Genomic DNA, 22,865 nt, shown 5'->3' on the forward strand with positions numbered 1-22,865 from the left:
TAGGAGAGGATGGCTCAGTGGGCAGAGTGCTTGCTTCTTAAGCATGAGGGCCCAAGTTTGAATACCAGGCGTCTACATAGAAGCCTGGTGCACTACACACATTTGTAACACCAGTGCTCTCTCTGCTCCTATAGCAAAATGGGAGTCAGAGACAGGAGACTTTCTGGGAGTGCTTGGGCCAGCTAGCCTTCTGTGTGCTCCAGCATAAAGTGTCAGAGATACCTAGAGTCAAACAAGGTAGCACGCAAGGGCGACCCCTCAAGGTTGTCTTCTGACCTCCATACACACACTGTGCATGCTTCCCTCTCCCACACTCTTAGATCCACACACGCCATAGACCCTGCACAAACACACACACACACACACACACACACACACACACACACACACACGGATACAGTGCCCAAGGAGGCCAGCAGAGGGCATCAGATCCTCTGGAGCTGGAGTTGCAGGTGATGGTGGGCACTGACTTCAGCTTCTCTGGAAGAGCACCGGTGCTCGTATCAGCTGAGCCCTACTCTATCCCTGGGTATATGTTTATAGCTAGTACACCAACTTGAGAAGATTCCCTTTTTTCTGTCTTCTTTGCTGAGTGTTTTTCAATCATTAAAATTTACTGGTTTTATCAATACAGAAAACAGTGCTTTGCTGTATCTATTGAGGAACCATGATCTTTGTTCATTATTGTTCATTTTTCATGCGTGATGGTTTATATCAGCTGTCAACCCAACAGGACCTAGAGTCACCCAGGAAAGGAACCCTTGGGTATGTCTGTCTGAAGACATGCCTGTGAGGCATTTTCTTGGCTGTGTTAACTGAGATAGGAAGATCCATCCTAAATGTGGTTAGTACCAGTTTCTGGTCTGAGTTCAGTGACTTGAATAAAAAGGAGAAAGTGGGCTGAGCACCACCATCATCTCTCAGTGTTCATTGCTCAGTCGTCATCATGCTTCACTCTGGCTGTGGATACAATGTAACCAGCTGTTGCAAGCCCCTGCAGCCATTCAGACTCTGCCACGAGAGACTGTACCTTTAAACTGTGAGCCAAAATAAAGCCTGCCTTCCTTAGATTGCTTTTGTAGAGGGATTTCATCACAGTGCCAGGAAAAGCACCTCAAGCAATGTTGGCCTTGCATTTTAGCATAACTGTTAGCATTTTGTCACACTGCTGGTTTGGCTTGATATTGGTCAGGAAATTTGAATCTGTAATTGTAAGGGTGTTGGTTTTGTTGTGTTATGTCATGACACTGTCTCTGTTTGCTTCTAGTATCTGATGATGTTTGCCCCCTTTAAACAAGTTGGGAAGTGTCTTTTCTTTGTTCTGTTCATGGAAGACCTATGCTCGCTCTTCCTAATGTGCGATATCATTCATCAGTGAAGTTACCCAGTCCTCTGCTTTCCTTCCTGGAAACATTTTGTTGTTGTTGTTGCCGTTACAGATTCAGTCTCTTTACTAGATATTTGTCAACTCAGAGTTTTCATCTTTCCTGAATCTGTTTTGGCAATGTCTTCTTAGGAATTTTTCTATCTTATCTAGTTCATCTAATCTGTTGCTTTTTAATTTTTCATTGCATTTTTTCTTAATCCCTTTTGTTTCTCTAAGGTCTACTGACGTCTCTTCTTTCATACATTAGTGATTTGGATATTCCTTTCCATGGTTGGTGTCACTAAAGGTGTGGCTATTTTGGTTATCTTTTCAGAGAAAGAGCTTTAGTTTCTGAGGACGTTTCTCTACTTTTTGTATTACTTGCTTTTCTGTTGCTGTGATAAAACACCATGACCAAGACCGCCTTATAGAAGAAAGAGTTTATTTTAGTTTTTATTTTCGGAGGGAGAGTCCATCAAGGTCTGGGGATGCGACAGTGGGATCACATCTCAGCCACAAACACCAATCAGAGAGAGTGAGCTGCAAGTATCATCTGTTCAAAGCCTGACCCTAGTGCCATACCTCCTCCAGCAAGGCCACACCTCCTAAATCTTCCCAAACAGTAGCATGAGCTGGGGACTAAGCGTTTGAATTCTTTTTTTTTTTTAATATTTATTTATTTATTTATTTATTTATTTAATGTATGTGAGTACACTGTAGCTGTACCGGTGGTTGTGTGCCTTCATGTGGTTGTTGGGAATTGAATTTTTAGTACCTCTGCTCACTGTGGTCAGCCCTGCTCGCTCTGGCCCAAAGATTTATTTATTATTATACATAAGCACACTGCAGTTGACATCAGAAGCTCCAGAAGATCTCATTAGAGATGGTTGTGAGCCACCATGTGGTTGCTGGGAATTGAACTCAGGACCTTCGGAAGAGCAGTCAGTGCTCTTAACCACTGAGCCATCTCTTCAGCCCCAAGTTCAAATTCTTATGGATACCATTTGTCACTCAATCCCTTGTCTTACTGTTTCTCTTTCTGCTTAGAAGGAAGGCTGAGTTTCTTTCTCTAGTCCACCATTTTTACAAAAGTCTTTAGTTCTCGACCACACTTGAATGATGAATTCCTCCCTTCCCCTCTCCTGCATCCTTCCTTGCCTCCCCTGTGCCTTGTGAGATGCAAGTGATCAAGAGAAACAAAACCAAATGTTGTGCACCTAGGAGAGTATGTCAGCTCCTCAGGCAGGGGTGCAGCAGGCCACCAGCCTCGCATTCCCCCAATGTAATGGACACATCAGAGTCCCCAGGAGAGGCTCCTAAATCCAGCTTGAATGAAACAAAGTCCTAGTCCACTGCTGTAGTCCTGTCTGCTCTGGCTGGGGAGCATGGACACATTTTAGAGGAGGAGCCAGTCCATGTCAGGGAGTGAACGGAGTGGAGTAGTGACCCACCAACCCAACCCAGGCACCGCTGGCTTCAAAACAGCCACAGTGAGAACACATCTACCTGTCTGTGAGCTTGTTTTTCTTTCCTGGCAGAGTTCTTCTCTCCTTCCCTTCCTCTCGTCTCCCTTCCTCTAAAAGCACGTCGTTTTCATGGGAAAGGTGTAGCATTACACTTCCTCTGTGGAAATGATATTTCTTCATTTCTAGTCAGCGAGGAGAGTGCCATGATATTTACATCCTCACTTTTAGGACATCGGACTTCCCAAATTAATCATTTTTTTCCTTTGAATACAAGGTCAAACATGCAAAGACACACACACACACACACACACACACACACGTGTGGACAGACAGACACACACACAAGCAAGAACCCCACAAAACTTTGGGTTGGTAAGACTTCACTCAGACATCTGTCCTTGTTTCTTTTCTGGTCCTGCCCGGAATGTTAGTCCTGTGAACACCGACCTTTCCCTGTGAGCATCCCAGTGTGTTCTCAGTGTCCTTGCACTGTCTGAGGTTATCTTCATTTGCAAGGTCTCTGTTGACCAGTTTCCTCCAGCAGTGCCACCTTCAATCTTGCCTTTACCCTTAAAAAGCTGTGGGCCACCAAAAAAAAAAAAAGCTGGGCATGGTGGCGCACGCCTTTAATCCCAGCACTGGGAGGAAGGGGGGCAGAGGCAGGTAGAGTTCTGAGTTCAAAGCCAGCCTGGTCTATATAGTGAGTTCCAGGACAGCCAGGGCTACACAGAGAAACCCTGTCTCAAAAGAGAAAAAAGAAAAAAAAAAAAAAGCCGTGAGCCACCAGATCTGGTTTACACTATACTGGGTTTAAAGCCAGGGTTTTGTGCATGTTGCATGTTGAGGTAGCCTTCTTTCAGCTGGGCTCCATGTCCAGCACCCACTGGCTTTGATTTTTAAGTCATTAGCTTGAGATGATGATGGTGGTAGTGGTGTAGTGGTTTTGTGTCTGTAGGTACCCTCAGAGGCCATAGGCAGGAGATATATAGTTGTGGGCAGTTGTGCATCCCTTGTGTGGGTGTTAGGAACAAAATATAGGTTCTCTGCAAGAGCAGTGTGGCATTTAAGCCCCTTTCTGGTTCAGCCAAAGCACTGCTGAAAATCACCTGACTTCTGACAATTATATCCAAAGGGCCAGCCACATCAGTTCAGGTATCCTGTGGAAGTTACCAGGGCATATCAGCAGAGCCTTGCCGTGGTGCCATTTCCCAGTTAGCCCTGACAAGGCAGGTGCTGTTCAGGAAACTGCCGATAGTCACATGAACTGAAACTCGACCTGCTGCTTTGACCGAAGACTTCTTAGAGCTGATTATCCCGTAAGCCTTGTGTAGCCCCACGAGGATGGCAGAGCGTGACACTTTTACTGAGATTTATTACAAAAGAGTCCCTCTGTCACAAGCTGCTTGTGGGAACAATAACTCAGCAAGCACACTTTTGGGAGGTGGCACTATAATTAAATGCTGAACTGGTATTAATTTTCTCGTTACTAAAATTTAGGACGGATTCCCTCTGTTGCATCTTGGTTGGGTGTCTGCCAGAGGAAGCAAGGTGGTGGTGGTAGGAGCCCGATGGACCAGGAATGCCTGCGTCTGCTGGGTGTCTGGGCTTGCATCTCCTTTCCCAGGTATCATCTTCTGAGATGTGGTGCAACCTGAGTGCCTTCTGACTCAGTGGAGACGCATCTTTCCTCCACTCCATGGCACTGTCTGACTCATTGCACATGGGTGATAGTTAGTTGTGCTCATTGTCAGAAGTGAAGAGCTTGCACCATTGCTCCGAAAGTGCTCTCTGTGCTCCGTTGGGGCCATTTATAGACCTCATGAGTCTCAGTCAGTCTTTTGTAGATATGATCATATCCATGTTGCCATATCTGGCAAGCTCTGGGTATCTTATAATCTCATTTACCATTGTCAGTGATATCATGAGGCCAGGAATGACTTTATCAGGGAAGGGCTACCACAGAGTCCTAATGGGATGCTGTGTGTGTATAGTGTATGTATGGTGTAATATGGGGTATGTCTATAATATTGTATGTGTATATGGTTGATTATGGAGTGTGTATGTGTGTGTGTGGTGTGTGTGTGTGTGTGTGTGTATGTGTAGCACTGTATGTGTGTGTAGTATATGTGTAGCATTGTATGTGTGTGTGGTGTATGTGTGTGGCTTGTGTGTATGGTATGTATATGTGTGTATGTATAATATTGTCTGTGTGTGGTTATTTAAGGGGGGTGTTGGTGTGTATCCATATGCAAGTGTGCCTCCCTATGTGCACACACATGTGTGGAAGCCAGAAGAGGATGTCAAGTGTCCTGCTGTATCATTTTTCATATTGTTTCTTCAGTGAACCCAGAGCAAGGCTGGAAGTCTGCAAACCCAGGATCCTCCTGTCTCTGTCCCATCGTGCTGAGGTTACAGGTGCATGTGTGGCCATACCCAGCTCTTTCCCCCACTGAGACTTATTCCTAGTTTTCTGTGAGTGTTTTTGCCCACACATATGTCTGTGCACGATGTGTGTGCCAGGTTCTCACAGAGGTCAGAAGAGGGCATCAGACTTGCTAGCAGTGGAGTTATATTTGATTGTGAGCCATCATGTGGGTGCTGGGAACTGAACCTGTGTGGTCTGCAGGGGCATCCAGTGCTCTTACCCACTGAGTCATCTCCAGCCCTTTAATGGAGTGTTTAAAGGAAGACGTCCATCCACATTTCTGCTGAGCCTGCCATAGGGCTCCTCTTGCTTGTGGGTGTACTGAAGGTGGTGGCTGACCATGCTCCTCCCCAGCGAGACTCTGTCTGCTTTGGCTTCTCCTGACCTACAGGTCTAGAGGTGACTTTCCCACCTCAGGGTAGAGCAGGTGGGAGATTTGTCTTCACGTTGCATTACGGGGCGGGGGAGATGTTGCTAATGCTTATTAGCATTCCTGTCCTGACTTGTGGGGAAATCTGGAGATTAGTTCATATTACGCAGTCACGCGGTTTTAAATCACCTAACGAGAGACTTAAGAACTAAACTCACTCTGTTTTCTCCATTTATTGTTATTATTTGGAAATGAAAGAACACGTAACCTTAAAAAGAATTAGCAAACCAGGTAATTGGGTAGTGGTATGTGACTAATTCTAGAAATAAGGCAGGAGGATTGTTGTGAATTCAAGACTGGTCTGGGCTACATAGTGAGTTAAATGTCAACCAGAGCTATACAGCAAGACGTTGCTTTAAAAAACAGCCAAGGAGTCAGGAGGGATGGCTCAGTGATGAAAAGCATTTGCTGCTCTTTCAGAGGACCTGAGTTCAGTTTCCAGTGCCCAAGTTGGACTGCTCACAGCCATCTGCAACTCCAGTTCCAGGTGACCCAAAAGCCCCACAACAAATAGCCGCCTCGCTTCTGAAGGACCTGCACAAACATTGGATATACATATTCTCTCTCTCTCTCTCTCTCTCTCTCTCTCTCTCTCTCTCTCTCTCTCTCTCTCTCTCACACACACACACACACACACAGAAGGATCTGCTGTTCCTAGTCTTCCAGTCTTCCTAGTTTGCACACAACAAAGAGGGACAAGGGACTCAGACCCTCACATGTAAAGCCTGAGGTCCACATTGCCCTCTGTGTGTTAGAGATGTGAGTGTGTAGGGCCAGGGCCCTGAGGCGGAGAGACAGCCACGTCAGGTGCCACTCCTTAGAGGGCGAGCGAGCTCAAGCCTTTTGTTCCTCATCTGTTACTGCTCATACGATGATGTGGGCATTAGAGCTGTTTAATATGCATGTATGAAAACTAAAGTTCATGACCCATAGTAGATGTTCATCATTCAGTGGAAACCTTATTTAAAATGTTTATTTATTATAATCCCAGTGTCATTATTTATTAAAATCCTTAATTATAATCCTTAAAATGTCTCAGATAGTTCATTGTGACATGTGTTTATTACTTTTTGTTCAGCTTTATGTTCACTCATGCAGCTTAGGCTGGCCTTGAACTCCTTACATAACTGAGACTAAAGCAGAAAAAAAGAATAAAATAGGTAAAAACCTAGGAAATACCTTTTTAAAAAGGAACTTCCGTGACCCTGAACTTCTGACCTTCCTGCCTCCACCTCTGAAGTGTGGAGATTTTAGTGGGAACCACACACCCACCTCTGCGTGCTGGGGATCGGACTCAGAGCTTGGTGCACTCTAGGCAAGTACTCCACACCTGAGCTGCACGCCAGCCCTTGTGGTATCTTACATGCTCATAGATGCATGCTATACACAAAACATAGAACTTGGCTTCTCCCTCCAGCTTTATGTATCACTGGGATTTCTAGTGTTTACAGCATAGGCCTGAAGAAGAGCTTGTGGGGTATAGTATCCATGGGATATTATTTTTCTAAAGAAAACTTTATAATTTATTTTGTATTGAAATAGAATACCTATAAATAACCTGTCAAACTATAGAAATTAAGGATTCTTAACTATTGCTTTTCAGTGCTTTGTGGAGATGGGCTTCATTTTGATGAAAAGAATAGATTAGCTGCTATTGCTGGTTTGGTTTCCTCCCTCCCTCCCTCCCTCCTTCTGTCTTCGCTTCCTCCTTCCTATGGTATCCCAGGCTGGGAGCCCCTTACTGACCTTGCCTCCAGGTCCTGGGCGCTGGGGTCCCAGGTGTGCTCCATCACTTCTGACATAGGATATCTTTGCCTTCACTTACGACTTGAGAACGTGAAATGGCAGATGCTCGGTTGTGCAGGTCTCTGCCATCTGGCCAGAGCCAGCTAGAAGCAGCACGTGAGAGTTCAGAAGCGCAGGCTGCCTTTGTACACTGCTCCACAGAGCAGTGTTTGGTTTAAGTCAGGGTTGAGGGTGGATTTGAGCCACACTGAACTCGACACCCTGTCCTCAGTCTCTGATCTCTCCTTTCACTCCGCAGATCTAGTTCAGTTGTCCGTGTTTAACTCTGATCATGGGGAGGAAGCTGGACCTGTCCGGTTTGACCGACGATGAGACCGAGCACGTTCTCCAAGTGGTGCAGAGAGACTTCAATCTTCGCAAAAAGGAGGAGGACCGGCTAAGGTGAGATGGCTCTTTTGCCTGACCTCGTTCGGATAGCAAGGCTCAGCTGTCTGTGTTATAATCCTGCACTTGGGTTTATGGAACAACTACCCTGTCCTTTCTTGATGGGCGTTCCATATCCAGTGACATGTGTCAGAAAGTACCTGGCCCAAAGGCATGACACCTGCATCACCTTAGAGTCTGGTACTGAGCCAAAGGACCTTAAGACATTACCTCAGAACCACGGGTATTTAGTGTTTGTCTCGCCTCCGTATTGCTTGCATTTAAGGTGCCCGGGAGAGGTTTACAAACAATGAAGAGAAGTAATGGCGTCATAGGAAATACTATTTTATTCCTTAGCAGTTCCTTTAGTGGGTGTAAAACTCACAGTGGAACACTTTCCTTCCGCAGTCTTGGGCTGAATTCATTCTCCTGCCTCCCAACCAGCTGTGCCTTTTTGGGGTTGGGGGTTGGGTCTCAGGTGTGCAGTTTATCCTGTGATGGAAATGACTTCGTCTCCAGCACCAACAGAAAGCGAAGGTCGTGGGAGTGGGAATCAGGTCTTAGGAATATAGTGTGGAAATGTAAGGAGAGGTGAAAACATCCTGGGAAGAGATGTGGAGGGGAAGCAGTCACCCAGCTGCTCCTGCCCGAGGTGTACACAGTCCCCTCACAGACCTCTGGGCTGTTCTGTCATTGTGAGCCCCAATTGACACAGAGGTGCTGACTGGTTACAAAGCAAGTAGCTCAAAGGAAGAAGGTTTTACCTGGGCTCTTAGTTTGCAGCCCATCATGGTGAGGAGGACTGGAGTGTGGAGCAGCAGGGCACACTGCTTACAAGCGTAAGAGGGAGATGAGGTCAGAGGGAGATGAGACCGCTGCTCAGCAGGCTGTTCTGCCCCTTTATTTTTGTTCATTCTGAGCACTGAGTCCTTCCTTCTCCATCACACCTCTCTGAAAGCCTCACAGATACACAGAGAGCTGTATCTCCTAGGGGGTCTACATAGAGGTCACCTTGGGCTCTCCTGTGTGACCTTCATGTAGAGGTCACCTTGAATTCTGCTATGACCTTCACATTGAGGTTACCTTGAGCTCTCCTGTGTGACCTTCACATTTCGGTCACCTTGAAATCTCCTGCTGTGACTTTCATGCTGAGGTAACTTTGAGTTCTCCCGGGTGATCTTCATAAATCTGAACATAGCGTTTCATTTTTTTATCTCAGTGACCTGCCCTTGAGTCAGTCCCGGGCTTTGAACGAGGGAGACTTGGCTGGCTCTCAAGCCTTCATCTTTAGCTTCTTCATGATTGTGCTCTTGTTTTTTGGCTTTATTTTTCTATTTGCCATTGTTCTAGTTTGCATCTCTTGCTGTGGTACATTTGACCAAAAGCAACTGACAGGTTACAGTCCATCATCAAGGGAAGGCCGAAATACAAACAGAAGCTGTGGAGGAAGCTGCTGGCTGGCTTACTCTCAGACTTGTGCTCGGCTTCCTTAATATACAGCTCAGGAATGCCTGCCTAGGAAATGGTGCTGCCCACAGTGGCCTGGGTCCTCCCACATTAATTAATCATCAAGATAATCCCACAGTCAGCCTCACAGGCCAGTCCCATCTAGGCAATTTTTCTACTGAGACTCCCTTCTCAGAGGAGTCTAGGCTGTGTGGAATTAACAGCTAACTAGGACATTTTCCAAATTTAATATAGAAACTGTTCTATGAACTTCACCATTCCCTCTCAGTCCTGACAGAACGGTGTCCAGACACCGAGCCCAGCACTTCCTCTGCTTCACACCCCTACTCTTTCCACAGAGCAGTTCACACCAGTGTGCTGTCCCATGCTGCTCTGTAAACCTCTTTGAGTCTCTCTGTTGTTTGTGGCTTGCTTTTTAATGTCTGGAAGTCAACAGGTAGCAGCACTTAAGCAATCGTGATTGCATGCTCTTTCCCTCCCTCCTGCCTTCTCCAGAACTTCGTTGGACTCTGTAGGTGGCTGATAGCTCTCTCTTCATCGCTGTTATGAGTTAGTTTATTTTTATTTCTGTTTTAAAAAATTATTTTATTTACTTACAATCCAGTCATTGCCCCCCATCAGTCCCCCCTCCCACAGTTCCTCCTCCCCCTTGCCTCTGAGGGTGCCCCCCACCACCACCACCAAGTCTGCCCCTTCCCTGGGTCCTCAGGTCTCTCAAGGATTAAGTAAGTGTACCTTCTCCCAGTGAGGCCAGAATAGGCAGACCTCTGCTACATCTGTGCCCTGGGCCTCAGCCGGGCCCCTGTGTGCTCCTGGTTGGTGCCCCAGTCTCTGCGGTCTGGGTTAGTTGAAACTGCAGTCTGGGTTAGTTGAAACTGCAGTCTGGGTTAGTTGAAACTGCAGTCTGGGTTAGTTGAAACTGCAGTCTGGGTTAGTTGAAACTGCAGTCTGGGTTAGTTGAAACTGCAGTCTGGGTTAGTTGAAACTGCAGTCTGGGTTAGTTGAAACTGCAGTCTGGGTTAGTTGAAACTGCAGTCTGGGTTAGTTGAAACTGCAGTCTGGGTTAGTTGAAACTGCAGTCTGGGTTAGTTGAAACTGCAGTCTGGGTTAGTTGAAACTGCAGTCTGGGTTAGTTGAAACTGCAGTCTGGGTTAGTTGAAACTGCTAGTCTTCCTTTGGGGTCACTCTCCCTTTCAGCTTCTTTAGTCCTTCCTCTAATCCTTATTTGTATTTCTTTGTGGTTATTTTAGTCTTGGGAGGGAGGGTAGGACACTAAGTGGTTACTTCCCTTGTCATCTAGAAGCCAGACAACACTTGGAGCCTGTCTGGAGAGTCTGGGTTCCTGGGGACCATGCAGAGGTGGGAGGTACTCCAGGTGGGTGTTGTATAGCCTGCTGTGGGGCCAGAAACATTGGCGCAGGGAACTCTCCTCCTCTGAGCTTGACCTTTTGACCCCCAAAGTCAGAGGGGTTCTGGGAATGGAGGGGTGTGGTGCTCAGTACCCGGATGATGTCTTTTAGTGTTGGTCCCTTTAAGACAATGAACACCAAGCAGACAGCGCCTTAAAGGACTGCTGGGCCCAGGCTCTGCTAAATATATTGAGTGTCTAAACAGGATTCAGTGAGAAGAATAAATTAATTAGCATTAAGCCACCACATCTCCAGCTCTGTCTGCAGTGGCTTGCATTTTCCAGCAGTGAGGTCTACCTCGCAGGAAGCAGCTCCTCCCTTCCTCCTCTCAGATAGATCTGGAGAAACTTCAGAGAGTATAAAAATAACCACATTTAAGTCCATGGCCAGAGATCTTACCTGTCTACTTCATTTCTTCTATAATTTGATTTCTGAGGAATGAGGGAGGAGTCAGTGTGATCTTTGTGTCAGATAACCACACACTGCTTTTGGCCCAGTGCAGTTGTCTTAGTCAGGGTTTCTATTCCTGCACAAACATCATGACCAAGAAGCAAGCTGGGGAGGAAAGGGTTTATTCAGCTTACACTTCCATACAGCTGTTTATCACCAAGAAAGTCAGGACTGGAACTCAAACAGGTCAGGAAGCAGGAGCTGATGCAGAAGCCATGGAGGGATGTTCTTTATTGGCTTGCTTTCCCTGGCTTGCTCAGCCTGCTCTCTTATAGAACCAAGATTACCAGCCCAGAGATGGTCCCACCCACAGGGGGCCTTTCCCCCTTGATCACTAATTGAGAAAATGCCTTACAGCTGGATCTCATGGAGGCATTTCCTCACCTGAAGCTCCTTTCTTTGTGATAACTCCAGCTGTGTCAAGTTGACACAAAACTAGCCAGTACAGTAGTCTTGGTGGATGCCCTGCCCGGAAGAAGCAACATCACAGGTTCTTGGGTTATTAGGGCTCAGGCAGGGTAGCAGTTAGAGCCTTACTGTGCAGTGGGATTAGGGGTGCGAGTGGTTTGCCCATGCTTTCCTCTCTACTGGGCTCCTAGAACAGTGCTTGGTACCCCCAAATAATAATGACTTGGGGTGTGATGGGGGTGCATGTGTGGTGTATGTGTACATCTGTGGTGGAGGTGCATGTATGTGTGTGTGCACATGTGTGGTGGGGGTGTATATGTGTATGTGTGTGTGTGCCCATGTCTGGTGGAGGTGCATGTGTGTGCGCACATGTGTGGTAGGGTACATGATTCATGTGTGTGTGTGTACATGTATGGTGGGGGTATATGTGTGCACACATGTGTGCACATGTGTGTGTGTGTGTGTGTGTGTGTGTGTGTGTGCATGCATGAACATGCTTAAGCATGCAGATGGAAGCCATGGGTCACTCCAAGTGTCACACCTCAGGAGCCGTCAGCCTTGTTTTCTAAGACAGGACCCTTCTCTGGGGTCTCACCAACAGGACCATCAGTGGATCTGAGGCTCACAGACAGTACCCTCTCTGGGGTCTGAGGGCTGGCTGGTCAGAGGGCTCCGGGCATCTGCCTATCTCTGTCTCCCTGACACTGGAGTTGAAGTGTGTATGTGCCTACATGCCTGCCTTTTTATGCGGCTCCTGGGATTGAACTTGATGACCACTTTCCTGTGTCCACAGCCCAGTACTGAAGATTCTTATAATCGTGCGTTATAATCTGGGTCCTGAGTTCAGACGACTGAGGTCTGAGCTTCCTGTATGACTCAGAGGCAGGGGCCCACCCAGTTGTGGCTTGACTTGTTTGTACGTGGTTACTGCTTGTAAGGATCTCATGGCCGAGTCAGACATCTGGTTTAGTGTTGGACCTCAGCCCCCCACTTCTCCACCTGGCTTTCCCTGGCAGTCTCAACATTGAGACTTCCTTTATTCGCTTCTCCAACACATAGCACCGAGAGGTTCTGCTGGGGTGGCTTTATTTACATAGATGGAATTATCATCACCAGTGAACTGTCCATCCCCCCACCCCACCCCCACCCCCCGCGGCAAAATCCAGCAGCTCTCAACCAGTATCTCCTGGCTGCTTCTGCAGTTCAGAGACCAGTGAGGTCTGGCCAATCAAGTGTGAGGGGCGGGGCCTGTGTCTCTTCCAGGCTGAGGACTGAAGAGGTGGTATAGCTCCTCCTTCTCTCCACTTTCCTGCTGGGGTGACTCTAGAAGTCTCTGTTGAGCTATGACCTTACAGGACAGATGGAGCCTGATTCCCTAGGTCACTGAGCAGGGAGAAACTCTGGTGACCAGCAGGGGACGTGGTGTGAGTTCACTGGATTATGTTTCTGTAGTGGTTAATCTCGGTTGTTAACTCGATGAGATCTAGAATCAGTGGGCATGCCTGTCGGGGGAGGGGCATGCCTGTGTGGGGCATCCCTGTGGTGGTGGGGGGGGATGTCCGTTGGGGGGCATGCCCGTGGGGGTCATGCCCTGTTGGGGGGCATGCCTGTTGGGGGGCATGCTTGTGGGGGGGTTGTCTGGATTAGGTTAGCTGAGATGGAAGACCTGTCCTCTAAGCAAAACCATTTATTGCTGTCTGCTTCTTGGCTGTGGATGGAATGTGCCCCGAGGCTCTGCTGTCATGAGTTCCCTTCCGATGGGCTTCCCTCAGACAGAGACCCAAAACAAACCCTTTCTTCAGTTGCCTTGGCCAGGGCCATTTTACCCCAGCAATGAGAAGAGTCACTAAGGTAGCCCCGAGACCTGGGGCTTGCTTTCTTTCTATTGACATGGCCCAGTGCTGCTCTGAGTGGGATGGCAGCCAAACATTTTATTATGCTCCAGCCCTTGACTTTGCAGATGAAGAAGACCATTCCTCAAGACCAGAGGAAGCCCAGGAAGCTAGGGGTATGGTCTAGTCTGACCCTGTCCCTGCTGTCAGGACTCCCCAACATTAGCTATCTGCCCTCTTGTATACAGAAAGACACCCCGTGGGAAGGTCTCCAGACAAAAGCCAGGGCTTTTATGGCTCATGTGTCTGGCATGTTTACAGAGTGGACTTTAAATGACTGTTAATTTCACAGGACTGTGGTGTTAAGATTGAGTCTTGGAGACATGGATGAGAGAGCCACAGGCTTTCAAGTTCCTCACTTAATACTCTCCAGCCAGGATCAAGCCAGCATGCGTTCTGTGCTGGGTACAGGTTAGGCTTGGGAAAATTGTTTCCACTGAATGCTGCTGGCCATTGATTATCAGTGATTGTTGGACTAACAGTGTGTACTTGTACCTTGAAGGGCTAATGGGCCTGGGAGGACAGAGGAAGGCCAAAAGCAGAAGCGTGGTGATGTGTCTATCTCTGTCCATCCACCCACCCAACCACCCACCCATCCACCTATTCATCCATCCATCCACCTACCCACCCACCCACTCATCCATCCACCTACCCATCCATCTACCTACCTATCCATCCATCCATACACACATACACACACACACCCATACTTTGTGAATGGCTTCTAAGCTCAGCTCCAGGAGCCTACTTGCTTCTCACCAGCAGCTATGGGGTGTCAGCCCTGCTTTGAATGTAAAAGTGCCTCTGTGAGCTCACGTGTCAATCCCCAGCTGCTGGCAGTGTTTGATAGGCTGTGATATCTTGAGGAGATGGGACTCAGCTAGAGGAAGAGGGTTACGAGAGACAGACTGTGGGCTTTGCTAACCTGGCCCACTTCCTCTCCTGTGTCTGCTTCCTGGTCCACAAGGAATGAGCTAGCAGCTGCCACATATGCCTGCCACCGTGGACCTTCCAGGTCCTGTGCCTTCCTCCAGAGGAAAGCTTTATCCCCTCAAAGCGTGGGCCCAAATAAATGGTTTTTCTCCTACTTCTTGTTAGGCATTTAGTTAGCTACAGTTTGAAAACTAATACAGAGAGGAGGTTCTCATACCTGGGGACCTGTTGCATTGCATAGAATAGAATCAGCTTAGCATGCACAGGTGTGCATGTGCGAGTGTGTATATGTCAGTACGCATGAGGAGGTCATCAGGCGACGTGAGGGAACTGGTTTTTCCATTCCACCATGTGGCTCCCAGGGATTGAACTCCAGTCCTCAGGCTTGGCAACAAGCACCTTTACCTCTACGAAGCCATCTGGCCAGCCCCTCAATTGCCTTTTTCTAAGGTAGAAAGAACACAGCATTTTAATAAAGGAGGTAGCGCCTTTCCACTCAACCATTCATTTCTATCTTAAACAAATGAAAAGTTTATGATGCAGAATGAAATTTTCAAAAAGTTGCTGTTGCTAAAAGTAAGCCCCCTTCGTCCTCATTGCCTGTTGTTTGGGATGATACAGTTGGTGTGATGGACTAACCAATCCCCCTGGTTACATCTGCTTTTGAAGCTGGGGTCCTGTCTGCACCCAGTTGGTGGTTTCTGGTGTAACTATGTGTTTCTGGTTTATCTGTCTGCCCACATACCTCCTTCTTGGCTGTCCTTGTCCTTGAGATTCTGTGTCAACTGTGGCATTAACAAATATGCACATGTGCACACACATACACAAGCACATGCATGTGCACACACAAGCACACACATGTGTACACACAGAATGCTAACGCTGAGGGCAGAGTCAGTGAGTTCTGTGGTGGGGTGAGAGGCCCAATCCTGCTCTGTTTGAGTTTCCACACAGTGGGGGAAAGCCCAGCCAGCTGAGTGAGACACCTGTGGAGAACTCAGGGCCTTGGAGAAGGCAGGAGACCTCGGGGAGTGGGAAGGGGGTGGAGTGGAAAGAGTCTCACAGCCAGAAGGGCCTCGGGAGATTTGGGTTCTCAGATCTCCTCTTTATTGCTGGCATTCCATTAATAATGGAAAGGCCAAACGTCTTACAGCAAAGCTGCTGGGGTATTCATTCATTTGCTTCAGAGCCCTGCTTTGAATGTCAGGAGTCTCCTGGGGAAGTGGGAAGCAAGCCACAGGACAGGAGAATGGGACTAGTAAATGAAGTAAGGGCCTTCCCTCTTGAGGAAGATTCCAGAGGCTAAGCAGAGCCCTGCAGGCATACTTGCGAACTATAGCCATGTGAGAGAGTCCCCACCTTTTCCAGAGCCCAGCTAAGGAGAGGGCTAGACAGACATACTGGAGCAGAGGGCCCTTTCACGGGAGCCTCAGGAATTTCCAGGCAATTAAGATGCTAGTCAGGCAGCAGGGAGCATCCTGGGTAAGTGATAAAGACAAAAAGGTGCTGTGTATCTCCAACACCAAATCAGCACTGGCAGCCGGGCAGGAGGGAAGCTCCTTCGTGGTGATTCTCCCTTTACTGTTCTAATGGCGGCTGATAGAGGATGATGCTTCGAGAGCCCCACTTTCCCCCAACAACCCCGGGGAACCCTCATTCTTGTTTGTTCATAAATTGGAGAAACCGAGGCTCCAAAACATTCTCAGGCTCACACAGTGAGAGGTGGTTTCAAACCTACCTGAGTCACTGTGACGGGAGGATGGTACCCACTGTCCTGGTGTGGAAAGCAGGAATGCCCAGGACCCTGGATCCGAAGGACTGAAGCTAGAACCATCCTGAAGCCCACACTGCTGCTAATGCCTGCTGTGTGCTCAGAGATAGGGGAGTTACGGGGTTTGCAGCCACACGTGGTGGAGGACACGGTAGCCTTTGACTATGCGTGCCATCCACATCTCAAGTGCTTCAAGGCCAAAAGCAAATGTAAGCTAGAAAATATGCACAAGGCTGCAAGGATCAAGCGTGACGACGGAGTGCAGACTGTCCCGGTGGTTTTTATATCGATCGCACCTCGAAACGTCCCTAAGTAGCATTTCAAATAAAGTGCCTTCCTATGATAATGCCACCTCTGTGTAACGTGGACACCCAGGCGGTTTAAACGGTTTTAAACGTAGAGTTTTCCTGATACTTTGATTAGCTAGTCCGGCCCTGGATGCCTGGCTTAGCGATTAAAGACTTGTAAAATCAAAAAGCAAGCTTTCTTTCTTAATTGGGGTAGAGCGAGTTCTTTTTAAAAATTATATTTATTTTCATTTGGTGTGTTTTGTGGTGTGTGTATGCGTGTGTATGTGTCTGTGTGCACTCACATGTGCTGCATTAAACATCTGGAGGTCAGAGGACAGCTCACTGAACTGATTCTCCTCCTGTCCTATGGCTTCTGGGATCAAATTTGGGTTGTCAATCTTGACAGCAAGTGTTTTCCCCCACGGAGCCCTCTCATGCCTGCCTTTCCTTTTAGGACATGATCTTGTGTGCCCTACTGACTTTGAATCTGCTCTCTAGCTGAGGATGATGGGTGACTTGGAATTTCTATATTTTGATTGCTAGGGTTACAGGGATGTAACAAACACCACACCCAGTTTATGCAGTTCGGAGTGGGGTAGAAGTGTGAAAGCCAGGGCTCAGTACAAGCTAAGCAAGCACTGAAGCAACTGAGCCCCGGGCCCGGCCCCCGACCCTGGCCCCGGCCCCAGAGCGCTCCATCCTTCTTTAGATGCACCTGTAAGTCTAGCCTAATTGTTGAGTCACCTGTGAGGAGAGAGAGGTCTCAACTGTAGGAGTCAATCAAGGTCTTGACTGTAACATGTTTTAAAAGGAAAATGTGTCATGTGCGCATCACAAGGGAGCTGACAGAAGGAAGCCTTCCGTGTACCTCTGATGTCAGAGGCGGAGCTTACTTTTGAACTGACACAGGGCTCTTTTCTTTGTTGAGGCGGGATTAGAACCCAGGGCCATTTGCATGCTAGGCAAGTGCCTTACCACTAAGCCACACCATACCTCCAGGTCAGCACATGGCTTTTGGCCAGCCTCATTCATATTTTATGCCACATCACTAATACACATCTTCCTCTGGGGTGTGTTTACTGGTTTGGAGGAGTGTTTTTATGTACACAAAAAGGAGCCCCGAGCATTGAACAGAGGCATAGCCCTGCTTTTAATTCCTCCTGCAGCCATTAGGAGTGCTTTCCTAACAGCCTGCTCTTGGGTCTGAGTCCTGGGCTTTGTTTACTTTCTCACTGCAAATGTCAGCGGCTCAGCTGCTGAGCCCTGATAGAGCTTTTGTGGTTCTCATTCTAGATCTGACCTTTAGCACCCAGCCTTCTGGCCAGCTTTTCTTTGGCATAGCGTGTGTACTGAACTGGCTTCCAAGGGACAGCAGAGAGAGGCTTCCCTAGAGCCATTTGTAAATACAACTTTCTTCAGCCACAACACAGGCTATTTCTCTGCTCTTTCAGGAAGCTGTTACCCAGAAGTCTCCTTTATTCCTGTGGGCATCCCAGTTCCCAGATGTGGACCCCTGACATGGGACCAGCAGCTGCCCCGCTGTGTCTCAGTGCCTGAGGCCAGAGTTAATGTCCTGGCCTGCCTGCCCTGCCCTGCCCTCCCTCCCTCCCTCTCTTCCTCTCCCCCCTTCCTTCCTTCTCTCTCTTTCTTTCTATGCATACATGTTCCTGTGTGTATGTGTGTGTGTGTGCACACACACACACACTCGTGGAAACACACACAGATACATATTAGGGTCTACCATTCTTATAATTCCAGGCTTCAGTCCATTGTTGAGGGGAAGTCAAGGCAGGAACCTGAAGCAGATGGCCCGTCACAGCGCAGTGAGCAGCAGAGAGAAATGAATGTACACCCGCCAGTGTTTAGCTAACCTCCATCACACAGCCTGGGCCCTCGCTCAGGAATGGTGCTACCCACTTTTGGGGTGCTCTTCATCTACGATCAATACAACTGAGGCAGCACCCCACAGACAGGCCTCCAGGCCATAATCTAGACACTAATCTAGTCTAGTCTCACTGAGACTCTCCTCATAAATGAATCTAGATCATGTGGTGTTGACAGTTGGAGTCTGCCATCACCATTGGCCAGGTCATGGAAACACTGGGACATGAGGCAGACCAGGCTGCAAAGCACAGTCAGTCAGGTGTCAGCGAATAGTTGAATGTGCAGAATAAAATCTCCTCTCAGTAAGGCAGGGGTGGGAGTGTGTGTGTGTGTGTGTGTGCAAGTGCATGGGCTGCATGGGTATGGGTGTTTGTGTGTGTGTGTGTGTGTGTGTGTGTGTGCAAGTGCATGGGCTGCGTGGGTATGGGTGTGTGTGTGGGTGTGTGTGTGTGTGTGTGTGTGCAAGTGCATGGGCTGCATGGGTATGGGTGTGTGTGTGTGTGTGTGTGTGTGCAAGTGCATGGGCTGCATGGGTATGTGTGTGTGTGTGGGGGTGTGTGTGGGGGTGTGCAAGTGCATGGGCTGCATGGGTATGTGTGTGTGTGTGTGTGTGTGTGTGTGTGTGTGCAAGTGCATGGGCTGCATGGGTATGGGTGTGTGTGTGTGTGTGTGTGTGCAAGTGCATGGGCTGCATGGGTATGGGTGTGTGTGTGTGTGTGTGTGTGTGTGTGCAAGTGCATGGGCTGCATGGGTATGGGTGTGTGTGTGGGTGTGTGTGTGTGTGTGCAAGTGCATGGGCTGCATGAGTATGGGTGTGTGTGTGTGTGTGTGTGTGCAAGTGCATGGGCTGCATGGGTATATATGTGTGTGTGTGGGTGTGTGTGTGTGTGTGCAAGTGCATGGGCTGCATGGGTATGGGTGTGTGTGTGTGTGTGTGTGTGTGTGCAAGTGCATGGGCTGCATGAGTATGGGTGTGTGTGTGTGTGTGTGTGCAAGTGCATGGGCTGCATGGGTATATATGTGTGTGTGTGGGTGTGTGTGTGTGTGTGCAAGTGCATGGGCTGCATGGGTATGGGTGTGTGTGTGTGTGTGTGTGCAAGTGCATGGGCTGCATGGGTATGTGTGTGTGTGTGTGTGTGTGTGTGCAAGTGCATGGGCTGCATGGGTATGGGTGTGTGTGTGTGGGTGTATAAGTGTGTGTAGGTGGGGCAGGGGGAGCCCTGTTACTTCAAGGAATACCAAAACCAGTTAGAGAAAGGGCTGTGTAGAACTCAGCAGAGGTGCTAGAGGCTGGACTGAGATGCAAATCCTTCCCAGAATTCCTTTGGAAATGAGCATACCACCCCAAGGTCCCAAACCCAAGAGAAGTCAGTAAAAGAGAGAAAAAGTATTATAAACTTTCCAAGTGAAGAACTGCTTCTCAGCAAGTGTAGAGATGTTACTGATTTGAAAGAATTCACCACCTACTCGTCAGCAAAGGCCAGATGGAGACGTGGACCACAGTGGCGGGTTGAAGGTGAAGGCCAGTGTTCCTGGGGACCTGGACACAGGTGCTTGAGAGAGGCATGGTCACTGTGGCTGAAACTAAAATTTGGCTATGTCTCAGCTGCTGGTGAGTGTCAGGGTATGAAGAGAATAAATATTAGAAGTTTATGGACAAAATATACTCCATGCAAATCTCACGACTGATGTTCTGACTGACACAAAACATTTAGGAAGACCAAATTCTTAAACTGTCCACAGCAGTGCTGGAGTCTGTGTAGTGCTATTAGTTTTGCAAAGAGATTTGAATACTACACTGTGCTGATGCCATCAAAAACTGTATATAAGTCAGCATGTTCCAGGGGTCAAATGCTGCTATGAGTCTACATTCTTTTTAGTCCCAGTAACCGAATATGTCCTTGGTTGAATGCATTTTTTGATATAATCATTAATGAAAGGCAGGGAGTTGGTTACAATGGGTGCTGAAGATGTAGCTCAGTTGGTAGAGCACTTTCTTAGCATGCCCCAAGTCCTGGGTTTGAGCCTCAGCACTGTATCAGTGAGCCGTGGTGGGACATGCCTATAATATCGATGTTCAGTAAGTAGAAGCAGGAAGATGAGAAGTTCAAGGTCTATCCTGGGCTACAGAACCTGTGGAAGGAGAGAAGGGAGGGAGGGAGGGGAAAAGTGGAAGGATTAATTTTTTCCAAATTCCCATGAATCCTGATTTCTTTCTGATCCCAAAGGGTTAGTATCTGGGCAGTATGGCTGGTAGTCGGGGAGGGGACTCCTGAAGGCTGAACCCATGGCCTATCTAAGTGTGTGCTTATAACCTGGTGGCCCCAAGTAAGAGATGGTAGGGAAGGCTGCCAGCTCCTAACTGATGGTCCCTGCTTGGGTATGTTCCTACTGGCCAGTGCTGTGTGTACAGTTGAGTGTAGTGAGCTGAGACTCCAGAAGACGGCATGGGGCCAGCAGGTAGCAGAGTGCCCGTATCTGGTCTCTGAGCCTGGGGCCCACAGCCTCCCTTCCTCCTCACCAGTGACTCTTCTTAGGCCCTAAGCCCCTCTCTCACACCTTCCTGATTTCTACCAGAGCCAAGTTCAAGGTGTCATCCCTGAGACCACTCTGCTGCTGCACCTTAGCTGATGTTCACCGGGTGGGGTGCAGCAAGGTGGGCATCACTAGGCCCACATCACAAACGCTGAATGCAGAGAAAGATCAGACCCAAAGTCACCCTGCTTGGCCCTTCATGGCTACTAAGCTCAGGCCTGCATGGCCTTGACTGCCAACCTCCAGCCATGGGAACTCCTTAGCACTTCTGGCCACTTGGATGTCAGGGTTGGAAGGACCTGTGAGAGATCAGACTTGACGTGTTTCCTGCCTTTCTGTAGGCAAGGGCCTCCATCTCCACGTCAGAGCCAACTGTCTGAGAAGCCAGCATGGCACTCATGCCTCATTCAGGGCCAAAGGCTAGCATGTCAAGAGAACCTTGAAGTTTGCTCTGTCAGTTCACATCACCTTTTCATTGTTGGCTTTGACCATGAAGAGCATGACAGACGCTTGGCTTAAGGAATCAATGAACAATTTGCCCAAAGGTTATGACAGAGTAGTCCTGTCTTTGTTCTCACCTATTCTTTGGTGTTTGCTTGGCGTGATGGACTGTGTTGGACCATGGTTGTGTTCTAGTGCATTGTCTGGAAGGTTACTTTTGTGGTTGGAGCTATTCAAGGTCAGGTATATGAGTCTGGCTGTCTCCTACTGGACGGAAGTCTGACTAAAGCTTTCTGAGACCCAGATGACTCGAGTATATACAGGGACAAGTTGCTTGTGTCCAGGACAACAGTAAGGTGTTGCTTCTCACAGAGAAATCATCTCATTTCCTTGTAAGCTGGGGGTTGCTGGTACCTTGTCTTCACTAAGGTAGTATGTGTTCTGTTATGCCAAGTCTGCTCCTTTCCCGTCTCACACCCTCTACTGCTTTGACAAGGAACAGGTGTGAACAATCCCAAGATGTCTTCTCTAGGCCAGGACTCTCCAGATTCTCTGAGTTGGGTCCATCTGGTCAGGGAAAGGATACAGTGCTGTCTGCCCTGTGTCTGTGACTGGGCTGTCTCTGTGACCAGAGTCACATGGTACTTGCACCTTTGAGGCCTGGCAGCAGCAGAACTGGAATTGGTCCAGTGACAAACAATGTGGCCTTTCTTTCTTCTTGCTTTTCTTGCACGAGCCAATGAAAGAAGAGAGCCGGTGGAGCTGGGAAAGCTCCAGGATGGCCAGGCCCTGAGAGCATCAGAGAAATAAGAAAACATAAGCTCAGCCTGGTGGCACTGGCCTGTTCCCCCAGCTACCTGGGAGCTGAGGCAGGAGGAGCCTGTGGGGGCTACACACTTCAAAACCAATCTGAGGAGGAGCAAGACCCTATCTCAGAAGGAAGAAAGTGAAAACACAGATAAAGGGACTGGGAGAGCAAACAGATAGGGCTCAGAGCTACTGGGTCTGCTGAGCAGGCACAGGGTATGGGGGGAAAATGGATGGAGGGAGAAAGAAAGGAAAAAATAGAAAGTAATTAACAACAGACTACTAAATAATGGCCACCTCTGAGTGATTAGTGCGTATGCTTGAAGTGTGTTATGTGTAACTTTTGTGTACAAGTAGTGTGTGTGTGTGTGTGCATGAAGTGTGTATATGTGACCTCTGTGTGATTAGTGTGTGTGTGTGATCTCTGTTCATGAGTAGTGTGTGTGTGTGAGAGAGAGAGAGAGAGCTCTGCCCATGAGTAGTGGGGGGGGGGGCGCATAAAGAATATATGCATGTATGCACATGTATAACTGCTTTCTATCATTCGATCCTAATTTTATTAACCCTCCCCTTTGTAAGATAAATAGGATACTAAAGAAGTAAAAAACATTACACTGTGTATTGTGTGTGTGTGTGTGTGTCTGTGTGTCTGTGTGCAGGTGCACATGGTGGGCTTGCTTATGAAAACTAGTGGACTTGGTTTTTTATAATACTGCCACAAA

General features: G+C 48.2%; 1 protein-coding gene across 2 annotated transcripts in view; it reads left to right on the forward strand.

Annotated features, from left to right (window-relative positions):
- Myrip (myosin VIIA and Rab interacting protein) overlaps nt 1–22,865 on the forward strand; it is a 169,351-nt gene that overhangs the window by 23,825 nt on the left and 122,661 nt on the right. Inside the window, exon 2 of one of the 2 annotated variants that reach the window (XM_021172036.3) lies at nt 7,732–7,874. In XM_021172036.3, the coding sequence (XP_021027695.1) occupies nt 7,765–7,874 (110 nt within the window). In that variant the 5' untranslated portion in view covers nt 7,732–7,764. Of the gene's footprint in view, nt 1–7,731; nt 7,875–12,893; nt 13,015–22,865 lie in introns of those variants that run through there. The other variant, XM_029482017.2, reaches the window with a different exon arrangement.

This window comes from Mus caroli, unplaced genomic scaffold (assembly GCF_978045245.1).
Source record: "Mus caroli unplaced genomic scaffold, Mus_caroli_1 scaffold_11, whole genome shotgun sequence".
Classification (NCBI taxonomy): domain Eukaryota; kingdom Metazoa; phylum Chordata; class Mammalia; order Rodentia; family Muridae; genus Mus; species Mus caroli.